General features: G+C 48.4%; 1 protein-coding gene across 2 annotated transcripts in view; it reads left to right on the top strand.

Annotated features, from left to right (window-relative positions):
• RHEB (Ras homolog, mTORC1 binding) overlaps nucleotides 1-1,914 on the top strand; it is a 38,891-nt gene extending 36,977 nt beyond the window's left edge. The window contains exon 8 of one of the 2 annotated variants that reach the window (XM_036246854.1): nucleotides 1,422-1,914. In XM_036246854.1, the coding sequence (XP_036102747.1) occupies nucleotides 1,422-1,514 (93 nt within the window). In that variant the 3' untranslated portion in view covers nucleotides 1,515-1,914. The remainder of the gene's footprint in view (nucleotides 1-1,421) is intronic. The other variant, XM_036246853.1, reaches the window with a different exon arrangement.
• The last annotated feature ends 15,173 nt before the right edge of the window (nucleotides 1,915-17,087 follow it).

Here is a 17,087-nt window from a genome sequence, read left to right as displayed (position 1 = left end):
GAGGGCGGCTTAGAAGTCCCAGTGAAAGGGAGAGGGGCACAGAACCTTCGTCTGGGGGTTGCCTAGACGAGGGACAGGAGCTGGGCCGCTGGCTGGCACCGGGGGTCCTGGGGTGAGGTGAGCCCGGGGCAGCACGTCCCCGGGCTGCGAGCACTGTGGGCGCGGCTGGCGGAGAAGGGAGTTCGAGCACCTGGCCGCGATGGTGGGCCGTGGACTCCGCTGGCCCGGGAGGAAATGAGCGAGAAGTGGTTAGGAGACAGGAAAAGGGGGTCCGATCAAGGAGGCAGGTCTCTGAGCTGAGAATTGTCAGGTCCGGGCTACTGAAAGTGAGCGGGGGGGAGGGGGGGGCGGGGGGGGGCGGGGAGACTTGCCCCTGGGTGGTGGTTGGTGATGACAAGATCTAGGACTGCCCCAGAGGCGTTTGAGAACTGTTCTTGTTTTTTGTTATTTTGTTCAGATAGAGTGGGAGGGAGGGAGGGAGAGAAACATCAACGTGAAAGGGACACATCGAGTGGCTGCCACCCGCACAACCAACCAGGGCCGGGGACAAACTGCAACCAAGGTACATGCCCTTAGCGGGAACCGAACCCGGGTCTCTCTGGACCACAGGCCAACGCTCCAACCGCTGGGCCAAACCAGCCAGGGCGAGAACTGTTCTTTATTATCAAACGAGCACTTTTCTTTTTTATGTTTTGTTTTTTCAATCCTCACCCGAGGATATTTTTCTATTTATCTTCAGATAGAGTGGGAGGGAGGGAGAGAGAGAGAGAGAGAAAGAGAGAGAAACACCAATGTGGGAGAGACACATCAAATGGCTGCCTCCCCCATGACCTGGTCAGGGACGAACCACAACCGAGGTACATGCATGCCCTTGGCCAGAATCGAACCAGCGAGTCATTGGTCTGTGGACCGACACTCTAACCGCTGAGCCAAACTGGCCAGGGCACAGTAAGCACATTTGAAGGACGGGGACTGACTGTGTTGACGTCGGTCAGCATGAGAGGATTTGCTGTGCAGAATGGTGGCGCTCCTCCTGGGACGGGCTGGGAGGCTGAGGCAGGCTGCAGACACTGCCCCACTCTGGAAGGAGGCTGGGAAGAGCCAGGCTCCAAGGTGATGCCTGTCAAGGCGTAAGAGTCAACGCCCAGCACAGAGAGTTTTAAGAAAGTGGACGGGTTTGGTCCGGAGGAGAGGCAGGGAGAAGCGGCTGTCCGCCCGAGGCCCGTGGTGCTGGGTGAGAGAGGCAGCAGCCCCGGGAAGGAGTGTCCGGAGGGAATGAGAGTCCTGGGGGTGGGGGTGCTGATACTGGACGTGGAGACCGGGGCACCAGGGGAGGGTGAGAGCTGGAGTGGGCGGGGCCACGGCAGGGGGTTTCTCAGGCTTCCGCTGGAAAGCGACAGGGCGCGGTGCTTTCTTTTCAGACTGCTGTTGACGTATTTCGGAGGATAATTTTGGAGGCAGAAAAAATTGATGGGGCCGCTTCACAAGGCAAGTCTTCCTGCTCGGTGATGTGAGCCCCTGGGCCGAGGACACTGGGAGCCAGCCTGCGGGGGGCGGCTGCGTCCTCCTGGAAGATGAACTGCTTCGTTTTCTTCTGTTCCCGGGAAGGCTTCCTTCGGGTCAGAGCGTCTGCCCACCCGCCCACCCTTCAGATTATGTTGAACTCCGACTCTGTCCACCTGAGCTCACTTCCACTTTCTTTAAGCAATCATATTTCAATTTATATATTGTATTTCTTAATATTATGACCAAGAATTTTATCGGCATTAATTTTTAAGTGTAGTTTGTTGTTTAAAATAATGTAATCATCAAAAGATGCATATTGTTACACTACTATTAACTAGGCTTCCATATATCAGTGTTTATTTCATTGTGTTCAATGTATACTTGTAAATAAAATAGCCGCAACGTTAACCCCGCGCGTCCCTCGGCGTGGCTCCTGAAGAGGAAGGCTCGGGGCTCCCGGGGCCGGGGGGGGTGGAGCGGGAGAGTCGGGGTGGCCTCTGTCCACTAAAGCAGAGTGGCCTTGCGTCCACCCTCAGCGGCCCCGCCATCCTGCTGCCCGCTCGGTGCTTGAGGAGACGCGCACTGCTCCTCCTGCAGCGTGGCTGGACGTCCATGGCACAGCGGCTGGTTGGTTTCGTTTTTCTCATTTACAGTTAACGTCGTTATATTAGCTTCAGGTGCACACCCCAGGGATTAGCAGTATATAACTTGCCAAGTGATCTCCCCGATAAGTCTTACACCCACCCGACACTGCAGTTACCGGAACATGATTGGCTGTAGTCCCTGGGCTGCCCTTGACACCCCGTGGCAGGAGGGTTTGGTTTAGGAGGGAGATGTGCCTGTCACCATCCCCAGGCCTGCAGTGGTGGGGAGGCTGGGGGCCTGCCCAGTGTGGGGCTCCATGAGCCTTCTGCGGGCGCGGCGAGGAGGGGGGTGCCCCTCCACTGTGTCAGCTCTAGTCCAGCAGTGTGTTTACCTGGCACCCCCGCCCAGCTAGATTCCATAGGGCCGTTTCTAACATTCAGGGAACGTTACTATTAATAAAATATAATTTTGCCTTGTAATTAATTTGTTAATGAAAAATTGTTTTTGGAATATGCCTTTATTTTGGATCGTTTAAGTATGGTTGTCTCATCATTCCAGGGTGAAGTTTGAGCCTTGGGAGACAACCAAATACTTTATTTATCTATTTTTATATACATATATATATATGAGAGGGGGAGACAGATATAGAAACATTGATGGGCTGCCTCCCGCATGCTTCTTACCGGGGATTGAGCCCACAACCGGGCATGTGCCCTGACCAGAAATCAAACTGGTGACCTTTTGCTGCATGGGTCGGCACTCAGCCACTGAGCCATGGTCAGGCAAACACTCGCTTTTCAGACAGGATAGCGTCTGACAGTACAGCGTCATCACTTGTTTCCAGGGTAACTCTCAGGCCTGGCGGCCAGCAGCACTGCTCGGGCGTGGGGGCCCCGCTCACTCGTCAGCCTTTTCCATCCGAGGTCACTGGCCGTGAGACTCACCCGCTCTGGAAGGAAGTCCAGGGACACGGCGTGGGCCTTCGGGCGGCCTCCGTCGGTGGTGCCACGCATCCTTAGCTGGTGTCGTTTGCCCACCATTGCATGTTTTTGAGCATCTGCGGTGCTAGACACTTCTGAGTGCCACGAACACACAGATCTGCACCCTGCAGAGCCTGCATCTGACCTCGAACCCTGGAGACACCACAGGGCGGGCATGATCCCACCCCCCAGACAGCTGATCCACTCACCTGATGGACTGAGCGAGCCCCTTCCGGTTCTGGTTCCGAGTGTGGTGCTGCCGCTCAGGACTTTCTGGGGTGGGGCGCTCAGTACCCCTGGATGGCGGTGGGAGGGGTCAGTGGGACCTGCTGTGCCCTAGTGTCGGGTTCGCTCACCTTCACCCTGGGAAGAAGGGGACGTGAGGAGACAGCCTTCGCCAGGTTAGTGATCCGTCAAGGCCGACAACCAAATGCATTGTGTCTGCCATGCTAGTGTATGATCGGACCTCTGAAGACATTCTTGCAACTGCCAGGTTTGACCTAAATGTTTCGTTATTTAATACTGTATCATCCCTTCTGGTACTTTTTTTTACATCTTAACATTTTTGAAATCAATGACAAATCTAAAATCCGTGACAAAGCACTGTGACATAAAAGGTCGTTTTTTCTTGGTGGCACCTAGGTGCACTCAAGTTTATTCAAATACATGAAGCGCAAATATAAAAGTAGGTATACATTCAGAACTCCGCAGCTCCTCATACATGCAGATGACACACATTTACATGAACATGATGAAATTTTGCTAAAACTGAATTGCCCGTCCTCTCCTACCCTCCCGAGTCCACACACCTCCCCACCGTGTCACCGGGTGCTCCCACCGGAACTGCCCCCGCCCCCGTGTCACCAAATACTGGAGGTGTTTCCTGGTTTCTTTCTTGGCCCTTCAGTAGCATTTTAGGCAGGCCACTGCTATTCTTTGGTAAGCCTGTTTCCACGACACCACCGCCCGGCTGGTCTCCCTCTGTCAGCCTCGGTTTCCTCCAATGCATCTCCTCCTGTCCGCACCCTTCCTCACTTGATCCAGGCACCCAGCGCTCACTACCTTGCCACCTGACGGCCGAAACTGGAACCTCCCACCCTGACCTCGGGCTTCAGACTTACCTTGTCTCTGTCTTAAAGGCGCCTCAGGCTTAATATGAGCCGGGCCAGCATAGCTCAGTGGTTGAGTCCCGCACCAAGAGGTCGCCGGTTCGATTCCGTCAGGGCACATGCCCCAGTGGGGGGCATGCAGGAGGCGGCCAGTCGATGTTTCTATCTCCTCCCTTCCTCTCTAAAATCAATAAAGAAAAAAAAATTTTTAAACAATATGAAATTGAATTCTTGATTTTCCTGGAAAACCTGGCCCTCCTTAGACCCTGTCTCGGGAAAACACCTTTACCCACCAGACACTAAAGCCTGGACTTGGGAGCTGTTCTCTGCCTCGTACCTCATACCTCCCACCCATCCAATCGATCAATGCCCAGGCCCTGCCTTCCAGAGGGGCTGTGACTCCGCCCCCAGGTCACACTGCCCGCGCAGGGCACGCCCCCTCGGTGCAGGACAGCCCCCTCGGCGCACTGCCCGCGCAGGGCACGCCCCCTCGGCGCAGGGCACGCCCCCTAGGCGCACTGTCCGCGCAGGGCACGCCCCCTCGGTGCAGGACACGCCCCCTCGGCGCACTGCCCGCGCAGGGCACGCCCCCTCGGTGCAGGACAGCCCCCTCGGCGCACTGCCCGCGCAGGGCACGCCCCCTCGGCGCAGGGCACGCCCCCTCGGCGCACTGTCCGCGCAGGGCACGCCCCCTCGGTGCAGGGCACGCCCCCTCGGCGCACTGCCCGCGCAGGGCACGCCCCCTCGGTGCAGGACACGCCCCCTCGGCGCACTGCCCGCGCAGGGCACGCCCCCAGCGCGCTCACGCTGCAGCCCAGTCAACGTGTTTAAAAGACGTCGTTTTATGTTGCCCCCTGGCTTCGAGTCCTTTAATCATGTGAAGTCCCGACTGCCCAGCCTCATCTGCATGCCGCCCCCCGAGGCAAGGCCCAGCGCCAGCCACCCTGGCCCCAGTCGGTTCCAGAAACCAAAAGCTCTCCCCCCTTGAGACCTCGGAGCTGCCGTCCCTCTGCCAGGCGGCCCCTTCGCAAGGCTTCTCATCCTCCAGGTCTCGGGAGAGCGTGGGCTCCGCCCGGTGCATCCGTCAGAGCGCGTGTTACCACACCGTGCGGCACGTGTCATCACGTGCCAGCTTTGGCCACTGCTGGACTGAACCCGACTACACGGAGACAGGGACCTACCGACCTCTCGGGCACCTGTGGCTCCCAGCTCCTCCTAGCACAGGGCCCGCAAATAGAGATTTTCCAGAATACCGTTCTAATTTCCTTATAGTCTATTTTATTATATAGTTTCTATTATTATTTTTGTTGTTACTGTCTTCGTGGTTGGCCTAGGAATTACAATTAACATAACAACCCGGTTTGTGCGCACCCATCAACAGAGCTGTTATTGCTCCATGAAGTCTCCTTTTAAATAGGAGAGGAAACGTTACAATCGGAAACTAAATGTATCCTGTCTTTTATAATCACCTGTGCTATTTGCACGACGCCATGTGTGAATAACCCATGATCCTGACACCCCAATATCCACAGGGAACCCCGAATAAATGGAGCTTCAGATTAAGACTCAGGATATAGCAGCTGTGGTCCCAATTCTGCAGCTAATGTGTGTCTGTGGGCAGCTCCCTTCGACTCTGGTCTTGATTCCTGTGTCTGAGACATCCTTTGCCAGGGGTGTTTAACAGCCACAAGTATGAAACTTGGCTGTTCCCAAAGCCCCGTAAAATGCAGAGTCGTAGTCCGGAGATGCAGAGCTGAGTCAGATCTGCAATCTGAGGTCTCTCCCAGGTGTCGGGGTCTCCCCTGCTTTCTGGAGCCCCCTGGCCCTCTGCATAGTGTCTCCAGCGGCAGTGAGTATTCCCACAGTGCTGCCATGTTACTCCTGGGCCAGGCCTCCAAGAGGCAAGGTGCAGACTCAAGAATTACTTTTCCAGCCCTGGCCGGTTTGGCTCAGCGGTTAGAGCGTCAGCCTGGTCTGCAGGTTCTATTACCAGTCAAGGGCACGTACTTGGTTGCAGGTTTGATCCTGGGCCCTGGTGGGGGTCATGCGGGAGGCAACCAATCACTATCTCTCTCTCACATTGATGTTTCGCTCTTTCTCTCCCTCCTTCCCTTCCACTCCATCTAAAAATCAATGGAAAAATATCCTCAGGTGAGGATTTAAAAAAATAATAATAATTACTTCTCCAAGCAAGTTTACGAAATCCAAAAAATATATTTCATTCTAAATCTGGCCCACGGTATCAAGAACATGATGCCCAGCCATGAGGATAAAAATGGGTCCACACAGTTCCCACATCAGAGGCACTCAAGGTCACGGTTGGACCCACGGAGCTCGGTCCCACACCTGCACCTCAAACCCTGCTGCAGAACAGTGGGGTGTGACCCGGTTGGGGGAGACAGCTGTTCCCCCACACTGCGAACAGGGACCTCTGTCCTTCAACTGAGGACTTTCTCCCAGTCCGAAGGTCCCTCCAGCTTCCACACTATCACACCCTAGGAAATGGCCTTGGCGTCTACTTTTAAGGTTTGAAGTTTCTCAAGAAATAGCAGAGGATTCTGGAAACATGGCCCAAGCTATCAAGACCTTTCACCCAGTTTTTCCTGCTGCCTAAAAAAGGCTGGGGAGCCACGCCCCTTGATTCATTACCAACCAAAACAAAACAACTGGCCAGCTCTGCGGGGAGCCGTCTGCGCCAGCCAGAGCTTCCCCGGGTGTCCTTTATCATTTTATTCCCCCTTCCTGCCTCCGCCATTACCGGATTAGCCAAGAATCCATGTAAATCAACATGGTCCTCTCTGACTTTTATATGTGGCTTGGCAGTGGGGCCGGTGTGTCCTGAACTTTACCCTACACGGTGTAAGCGGAGGGCCAGCCTGGCGCTGACAGCGGAGCGGCTGGGAGGTTCTGCTCCTAGGCCAGGGCACCGGCCTGTGGGGTTCAGGGTCCCACAGCAGACATCGTCCTGCGGCCACCGTCCCTGTGCCGGTAACTGGAGCCTCGTGTCAACTTGCAAAGTGGGGAAACAGCGCTGAGTCAGCTTCTGACTCCCTGTGGTTCGGGGACCACATCTGAGAACCTCGGACTCGGGCAACGAACCTGAGAACAGGGTTTGGCGGGGTTCCATGACGACAGAACTGTAGGAGGGTGACCACTGCCCCGCTCGCCTGGGACGGACAGGCCCTTACCGGGTGAATTGTGTCCGCCCAGAAGCTCTGTGAAAGTCTTAGTCCCCAGCACCTGTGAAGTGGCCTTATTTGGAGACAGGGTCTTTGCCGACGTGATCAAGCTGAGGTCATACCGGAGTCAGTCGGATGAGCCCTAATCCAGTGACCTGTGTCCTTACAAGAAGAGGGAATGGGAACCCAGAGAGACAGCTGCACATGGGGAGGCTGTTTGAGGATGGGGACAGAGGCTGGAGTGCCACCACTACACGCCAAGGAACACCAAGGACTGACGACAACCCCAGAAGCCAGGGGAGACATGGCACAGATGCCCCCTGCACCTCCAGAGAGAGCCAGCCAAGCCAACACCTGGATTTCAGACTCTGGCCTCCATGCTGCATAGACTGTGGCACATTGTTACATTGTGACAGGAAACCAATACACGGAGGTTCTGCAAAGTGGGACTTGCACTCTTAGAACCAGGACAGACCCCAGCAAACCAGAGAGCGCTGGCCATCCTACGTGAAAGGAACCTCAGTGACCCATGGCCAGAACTCTCCGGTGAACAGAAGAGGAGACTGATGCTCAGAGCTGTGACCTCCTGTCTCAGTCCCTTCAGGCTGCTGTAACAGAACCACAGGCGGAATGGCTCATAACAAGAGAAGTGTATTTCTCATGGTCTGGAGGCCGGAAGTCCAAGATCAGGGTGACAGCAGATTCTGCTTCCTGTTCATTGATGTGGTCCTCTCACAGTGGAAAGGGTGAGAGAAACCTCTGGAGAATATGTATATATGTTTTCGTCGATTTTTTAGAGAGAGAGAAAGGGGGAGAGAGAGAAACATCGATGTGAGAGAGAAACATCAATCGGCTGCCTCCTGCACAACTCCCACTGGGGATGGAGCCTGCAACCCTTGCCCTGCCACAGGGCCAACAGTCACATTTCTGGATTCACCTTTGTTTTCCATCTGCAAGAGAAAAAAGCATTTGAACCCAGTTGGTTGTTCCCAGTTATGCATGTTTCCCAAGCTGGATTAAAACATGCAGGTGCTCCAGGGAGGATTCCAAAATGGCGTGGAATGAATGGAAGCTACACAGACCGTCTCCCAGGACCAAACTGGAATTACAACTAAAATAAAGCAAATCATCAGGAAAAAGCAACAAAAAAGCATCTTGCGAGGACCATATAACCAGGGACACCGATTGATCCTGGTAGGATTGCGGAGGCGCGAGAGGGGGGATGGGAGCCCACGGACAGCAGTGGCCTTAGCTGTGAGCAGCGCCCACGGGTTAAACTCCCAAGCGGCTCCACAGCGCAGAGCTGGGACAGACACTAAATTAGCCATAGCCACTCACCATGGGCTCCGGCAGAGGGAGGGCAGACTGGACTGGAACTGTGTGGGGACACTCGGGATTTGGAGGGCACTCAGAGCTTTTGCTGAGTTGTGGCCATGCAGGAAGGTGGTCATCTTACTCCTTCCCAGGGCTCTGAGGAGAGGTGGCAGCCCCTCCCTCAAAGATTCAACTCCACCCAGGTGGGCCATTGAAATGCAAATTGAAGCTCATTAACAACCAGGATCTGCCCCACCCTCGGGAAATCCCCTTACGCTGAGCACCTGAGGGAGTTTTTCATTCAACTGAAAACACAAGGCTCTTCAAGTAACCAGGACTAATAGCCTCCAGGCAAAAAGCTAGAGGATAACTGAACCATTCCTGGGCTTGCAACTCTGCACAGGAAAGTAAGACTTGACAGGGGTGTTTAACATGGGTCCTCCCACGCTCATCCAAACCCATGAGAAGGATCCACAAATAGCAGAATTCCAACACCCACAGGGAAAATTTGGCAAGCTCCAAAACCCATTGAGATAGCCAAAATGGTGAAACAAAGAAACAAATGCCAAATGAAAGAACAAGAGATCTCTATCGATGATGAGATAAATAGGAGCAGTTAAGCAAGTTGACAGAGCTAGAATTCAGAGCCATGATCTTGAGGAAGCTGAACAGCATGAGTAAGGACCTAGAAATGTTGAAAATCAACCAATTGGAGCCCTGGCCAGTTTGGCTCAGCGGTTAGAGCATTGGCCTGCAGTCCAGAGAGACCCAGGTTCAATTCCCGCTAAGGGCATAAACCTTGGTTGCAGTTTGTCCCCAGCCCTGGTTGGGTCGTGTGGGTGGCAGCCACTCGATGTGTCCCTTTCACCTCTCTCTCTCTCTCTCTCTCTCTCTCTCTCTCTCTCCCACTCTATCTGAACAAAAAATGGAAAAAAAATGTCCTCGGGTGAGAATAAAAAAAAAAGAAAACCAATTGGAAATTAAAAACCACCAAGAAGAAATGAAGAATGACATATCAGAAATAAAGAACACACTGGAAGGCTTAAACAGCAGAGTAGAGGATGTTGAGGACCGGATCAGTTAATTAGAAGAAAGGGTAGAAAAAAATCAACCAATCAGAAAACCAACAACAAAAAAAAACAATTAAAAAACATGAAGACAGCCCTGGCTGGTTTGGCTCAGCGGTTAGAGCGTCGGCTTGTGGTCCCAAGAGACCCGGGTTCGGTTCCCGCTAAGGGCGCATACCTCAGTTGCAGTTTGTCCCCGGCCCTGGTTGGGTTGTGCGGGTGGGGACTACTCGGTGTGTCCCTTTCGCGTCAATGTCTCTCTCTCTCTCTCTCTCTCTCCCTCCCTCCCACTCTATCTGAACAAAATATCAAAAAATGTCCTCAGGTGAGGATAAAAAAAACAAAACTAAACATGAAGACAGCTTAAGAGAACTGTGGAACAACTGGAAACGTAATAATATTCGCATCATAAGAGTCCCCGAAGAAGAAGAAAATGAGCAAGGGTTAGAGAATATATCTGAGGAAATAGTGACAGAAAACTTCCCTAATTTGGTGAAGGAAGAAGGCATTCAAGTTCAGGAAGCACAGAGAGCCCCAAGTAAGAAGAACCCAAACAGGCCCACACCAAGACACATAGTAATTAAAATGCCAAAAGTTAAAGATGAAGAGAGAATCCTGAAAGCAGCAAGAGAGAAGCAACAGGTTACCTACAAAGGAAACCCCATAAGGCTCTCAGCTGACTTCTCAACAGAAACACTACAGGCCAGAAGGGAATGGCATGAAGTAATCAAGGTCATGAAAAACAAAAATCTGAATCCAAGACTACTCTACCCAGCAAGGCTATTATTCAAAATAGAAGATCAAATAAAGAGCTTCCCAGACCAAAAAAAAAAAAAAAAAAAAAAAGGCTAAGAGAATACATTAGCACCAAAACAGCACTGCAATAAATGTTAAAAGGACTGTTGCAATTAGTAGAAAAAATAGTAAGAAAAATAGAACCACACTAAACAAAAATGGCAATGAATAAGTACATATCACTAATCACCTTAAATGTAAATGGATTAAATGCTCTGAGAAAAAGACACAGAGTAGCTGATTGGATAAGAAAGCATGACTCATATATATGTTGATTACAAGAGACCCACCTCACAACAAAAGACTGATATAGGTTGAAAATGAAGGGATGGGAAAAAAAATCTTTTAAGCAAATGGAAAGGAAAAAAATGTTGGGGTAACAATACTCATATCTAATAAAATAGATTTCAAAATGAAGGCCATAACTAGAGACAAAGAAGGCCACTACATAATATCGAAAGGATATATCCAACAGGAAGATATAACCTTGATAAACATATATGCACCCAATATAAGAGCACCAAAATATATTAAAAACCTTCTGGAGGAATTCAAAGAAGAAATTGACAGCAATACAATCACAGCAGGGGACTTCAACACCACGTTGACACCACTGGATAGATCCTCTAGACAAAAAATTAACAAGCAAACCGAGACTCTAAATGAAGCACTAGACCAAATGGATTTAATAGATATCTACAGAGAATTACACCCCATAACTACAGATTTCACATTCTTCTCAAGTGCACATGGGACATTCTCAAAGATAGACCACATGTTAGGACACAAACTAAATCTCTACAAGTTCAAAAAGATTGAAATCATATCAAGCATCTTCTCAGATCACAATGGCATGAAACTAGAAATCAATTGCAAAAAGAACATGCAAAGACATTTGAACACATGGAGGCTAAATAGCATGTTATTAAACAATGAATGGGTTACCGAGGAGATCAAGGAAGAAACTAAAGACTTCCTGGAAACCAATGAAAACGAACACACAACAACACAAAATCTATGGGATGCAGTGGAAGCAGTTCTGAGAAGGAAGTTCATAGCACTATAGGCCTACCTCAAGAAACAAGAAAAATTTCTAATAGACTATCTAACCTCACAATTTAAAGAACTAGAAACCAAACAAAAAGAAAATCCCAGAGCAAGTAGAAGAAAGGAAATAGTAAAGACCAGAGCAGAAATAAACGGCATAGAGTAAAAAAAATAAAATAAAATAAAATAATTCAAAGGATCAATAAAACAAAGACCTGGTTTTTTGAAAAGATAAACAAGATTGATGGACCCTTAGGTAGACTCACCAAGAAACAAAGAGAGAGAAGCCAAATACACAAAATCAGAAATGAAAGAGAAGTAACAACTGACACCACAGAAATACAAAGGATCGTTAACAACTACTATGAACAATTATATGGCAACAAATTTGACAATCTAAACGAAATGGACAAATTTATAGAAACACATAGTCTCCCAAAACTGGACCAGGAAGAGATAGAAAACTTGAACAGACCAATAACAACTAAGAAAATTGAAGATGTAATCAAGACTCTCCCAACAAACAGAAGCCCAGACCCAGATGACTTCACAGGGGAGTTTTACCAAACATTCAAAAAAGAACTAACACTTATTCTCCTCAAACTATTTCAAAAAATCCAAAAGGAAGGAAGACTTCCAAACTCATTTTATGAGGCCAGCATAATTCAAATTCCAAAACCAGAAAAAGACACTACAAAGAAAAAAAAACTGCAGGCCAATATCCCTGATGAAATAGATGCCAAAATCCTGAACAAAATACTAGCAAATCGGATCCAGCAATACATCAAAAAAATTATTCACCACGACCAAGTGGGATTCATCCCAGGGATGCAAGGCTGGTACAATATTCGCAAATCAATAAACGTGATACACCACATAAGTAAAATGAAGAATAAAAACCACATGATGCTGACCATATCAATAGATGCTGAAAAAGCATTTGACAAAATCCAGGATCCATTTCTGATAAAAACGCTTAGCAATGTGGGAATAGAGGGATCATATCTCGACATAATAAAGTCCATATATGAAAGACCTACAGCCAACATCATACTCAATGGGCAGAAACTAAAAGCATTTCTGTTAAAATCAGGAACAAGACAGGGATGCCCACTTTCACCACTCTTATTTAACATAGTACTGGAAGTCTTAGCCATAGCAATCAGACATGAAGAAAAAATAAAAGGGGTCTAAATTGGAAAGGAGGAAGTTAAACTGTCATTATTTGCAGATGACATGATATTATACATAGAAAATTTGAAAGACTCCATCAAAGATTTACTAGACTTAATAAATGAATTTGGGCCCTGGCCAGTTTAGCTCAATGGTAGAGCATTGGCCTGTGGTCCAGAGAGACCTGGATTTTCTTCCCGCTAAGGGCATGTACCTCAGTTGCAGTTTATCCCTGGCCCTGGTTGGGTCGTGCGGGTGGCAACCACTCGATGTGTCCCTTTCATGTTGATGTTTCTCTCTCTCTCTCCCTCCCCACTCTATCTGAACAAAAAAAAATGGAAAGGTGTCCTCAGGTGAGGATAAAAAAATAATAATAATAATAAATAAGATAAATGAATTTGGCAAAGTAGCAGGATACAGAATTAACATCAAGAAATTGACAGCATTCTTTTTATTTTTTTTATCCTCACTTGAGGACATTTTTCCATTTTTTATTCAGACAGAGTGGGAGGAAGAGAGAGAGAGAGAGACAAACATCGACATTCAAGAGACATATTAAGTGGCTGCCACCGCACAACCCAACCATGGCTAGGGACAAACTGCAACCGAAGTAAATGCCCTTAGAGGGAACCAAACCCGGGTCTCTCTGGACCTCAGGCTGACACTCTAACCACTGAGCCAAACCGGCCAGGGCTTGACAGCATTCTTATACACCAATGATGAACTCACAGAAAGAGAAACTGAAAAAAAAATCCCATTTACCATCATGGCAAAAAAATTAAGATACCTAGGAATAAACTTAACCAAGGAAATAAAGAACCTATTCGCAGAAAACTACAGGTCATTGAAAAAAGAAATAGAGGAAGATATAAAAAAGTGGAAGCATATACTTTGTTCATGGATTGGAAGAATTAACATCATTAAAATGTCCATATTACCCAAAGCAATCTATAGATTCAATGCAATCCCCATCAAAATACCAACGACATATTACACAGAACTAGAATACTTCAAAAATTCATATGGAACCAAAAAAGACCCCAAATAGCCACAGCAATCTTGAGAAAGAAGGACAAAGTAGGTAGGATCACAATACCAGATATCAGGTTATACTACAAAGCTACTGTAATCAAAACAGCCTGGTACTGGCACAAGAACAGGCATATAGACCAGTGGAACAGAACAGAGAACCCAGAAATGGACCCAAGACATTATGCTCAATTAATATTTGACAAAGGAGGCAAGCGCATACAATGGAGTAAAGACAGCCTCTTTAATAAGTTGTGTTGGGAAAATTGGACAGCTACATGCAAAAAAAATGAAACTACACCATACACAAAAATAAACTCAAAATGGATAAAAGACTTCAATGTGACTCGTGAATTCATAAAAATCCTAGAAGAAAATGTAGGCAACAAAGTTTCAGACATCATACACAGCAGAATTTTTACTGATACATTACCTAAGGCAACAGAAACAAAGGAGAAAATAAACACATGGGACTACATCAAACTCAAAAGCTTCTGCACAGCAAAAGAAACAACCACCAAAATGGAAAGGCAATCCACTCTATGGGAGAGCATAATTGCCAATGATACATCACATAAGGGGTTAATTTCCAAAATATATAGTGCTCATACAACTCAACAAAAGGAAGACAAAGAACCCAATTAAAAAATGGGCAGAGGAACTAATAGACACCTCTCCAAACAGACATATGAAGAAATGCTCGCCCTGGCCGGTTTGGCTCAGCGGTTAGAGCGTCCGCCTGCGGTCCGGAGAGACCCGGGTTCGGTTCCCGCTAAGGGCATGTGCCTCGGTTGCAGTTTGTCCCCGGCCCTGGTTGGTCGTGCGGGTGGCAGCCACTCGATGTGTCCCTTTCACATCGATGTTTCCCTCTCTCTCTCTTCCTCTCTCTCCCTCCCACTCTGTCTGTTCAAAAAATGGAAAACTGTCTTCGGATGAGGATAAAAAAAAAAAAAAAAAAGAAATGCTCAACATCACTAATCATCAGAGAGATGCAAATTAAAACAACAATGAGGTATCACTTCACACCTGTCAGAGTGGCCACCATCAACAAATCATCAAACAACAAGTGTTGGCTAGTGTGTGGAGAAAAGGGGACTCTAGTACACTGCTGGTGGGAATGCAGACTAGTGCAGCCACTATGGAAAACACTATGGTGTTACCTCAAAAAATTAAAAATTGAATTGCTATTTGACCCAGTGATCCCACTTCTAGGAATATACCCTAAGAAGCCTGAAACACCAATCAGAAAGAGTATATGTACCACCCCCCCGAGTTCATAGCAGCACTATTTACAATAGCTAAGATCTGGAAACAGCCCGTGTCCATCAGTAGACGAATGGATAACAAAGCTGTGGTACATATACACAATGGAGTACTACACAGGTCTAAGAAAGAAAGATCTCTTATCCTTTGAGACTACATGGAGGGACCTGGAAAGTATTATCCTAAGCGAAACAAGCCAAACAGAAAAAGACAAATACCACGTGATCTCACTTATTTGTGGAATATAATGAACATAACAGTCTGAGGAATAGGGTAGACCCAGAAACATGGAAGTAGGGTACAAACTGACAACACTCAGAAAAGGGGGTACTGGGGGGATGGAAGAGATAAACCACAGAACTTATATGCATGTACGCATAACCAATGGACATGGACAACAAAGCCGGGGATGGGATGGGGGGATGGGGAGGAGGGTGTCAATGGGGTAAAAAAGGAGAAACATCTGTAACAAAAATATAATAAAAAATAAATTAAAAAAAAAAAAAAGGTGCCCCAATGCAAAAATTTTACCCGCCCTCAATTTTTTTCAATGTTAGGGTTGTTTTCCCCACCATCTTTCTCAAAGGTGTAGCACCTGCAGCCCGGTCCATGTGATTTAACCCGGAGGTGTCTGAAGTTCAACTTCCCTGTGTCAAAGCACTCAGAGTGGTGGGACCAGAGAGCCTCGTGCTCAGACCCGCCAGGTTTGCTCTGTCGCCCCCTAGAGTCTGAGCAAGGCACTAATGTCTGTGCCAATTTTTTTAATCCACATTCTTTTTTTTTTTTTTTAGGAAGGGAGCAGGAGAAACTTGTACCTGAGAGAGAAACATCTATTGGTTGCCTCCTGCACACACCCCAACTGGGGATCGAACCCGAAACCTGGGTATGTGTCCTGACTGGGAATCAAACCTGCCACCTATTGGTGACAGGATGACACTCCAACTGAGCTACACTGGTCAGGACTTTTAAAAATTTTATTGAACCCTGGTCGGTTTGGCTCAGCGGTTAGAGCGTCAGCCTGCGGACCAGAGAGGCCCGGGTTCAGTTCCTGCTAAGGGCACGGACCTCAGTTGCAGTTTGTCCCTGGGGTCGTGTGGGCGGCAGCTGCTCTCTCACATCAATGTTTCTCTCTCTCTCTTCCTCCCTCTCTCCTCCCGGTCTATCTGAGGATGAATGAAAAAAAAATGTTATTGATTTTAGAGAGAGAGGAAGGGAGGGAGAGAGATTCATTGTTGCACTTATTTACGCATCCATTGGTTGGTTCTTGTATGTGACCTGACCGAGGATCAAACCTAAAACCTTGGCATATGGGGTGACGCTCTAACCAACTGAGCTACCTGGCCAGGGTTCTTCTTCCACGTTCTCGACCCTCTACAACTTGTAAGGGCACATGGGTTCTTGTGTCGGGCTGGCCCAGGGCTACACAGAGTATTCTTTACTTGGCTTTAATATACACTGGATTTTCCTAGCATGGGAACTTTCGTACTTTTAGCTCCATTTTGCTATGAACCTAAACTGCTCTAAAAAATAAAGCGTAGCCCTGGCTGGTTTGGCTCAGCGGTTAGAGCATTGGCCCGTAGACCAGAGGGACTCGGGACCTTGGTTGCAGTTTGTCCCCAGCCCTGGTTGGGGTCATGTGGGTGGCAACCAGTCGATGTGTCTGTCTCCCTCACATCGGTGTTTCTCTCTCTTTCTCCCTGTCTCCCTCCTGCTCTATCTGAAGATCAATGCAAAAATGTTCTCGGGTGAGGGTAAAAAAATGATAATAAATAAATAAATAAATAAAGTGTAGCCCTGGCCGGTTTGGCCAGCAGTTGGAGCGTCGGCCCGCGGACCAATGAGACATGGGTTCGATTCTGGCCAAGGGCACGTACCTCGGTTATGGTTCGTCCCCCTGCCCTGGTGGGGTTGCAAGGGAGGTAACCAGTCGATGTGTCTCTCTCACATCGATGTTTCTCTCTCTCTCTCCCTCCCTCCTAGTCTGTCTGAAGATGAATGGAAAAATATCCTTGGGTGAGAATTTTTAAAAAAAAAGAAAAG

The sequence above is a fragment of the Molossus molossus genome, unplaced genomic scaffold, assembly GCF_014108415.1.
Source record: "Molossus molossus isolate mMolMol1 unplaced genomic scaffold, mMolMol1.p scaffold_m16_p_7, whole genome shotgun sequence".
Lineage (NCBI taxonomy): Eukaryota > Metazoa > Chordata > Mammalia > Chiroptera > Molossidae > Molossus > Molossus molossus.
Note: the sequence above shows the minus strand (reverse complement) of the source record. Positions and strands in the feature narration are given on the sequence as shown.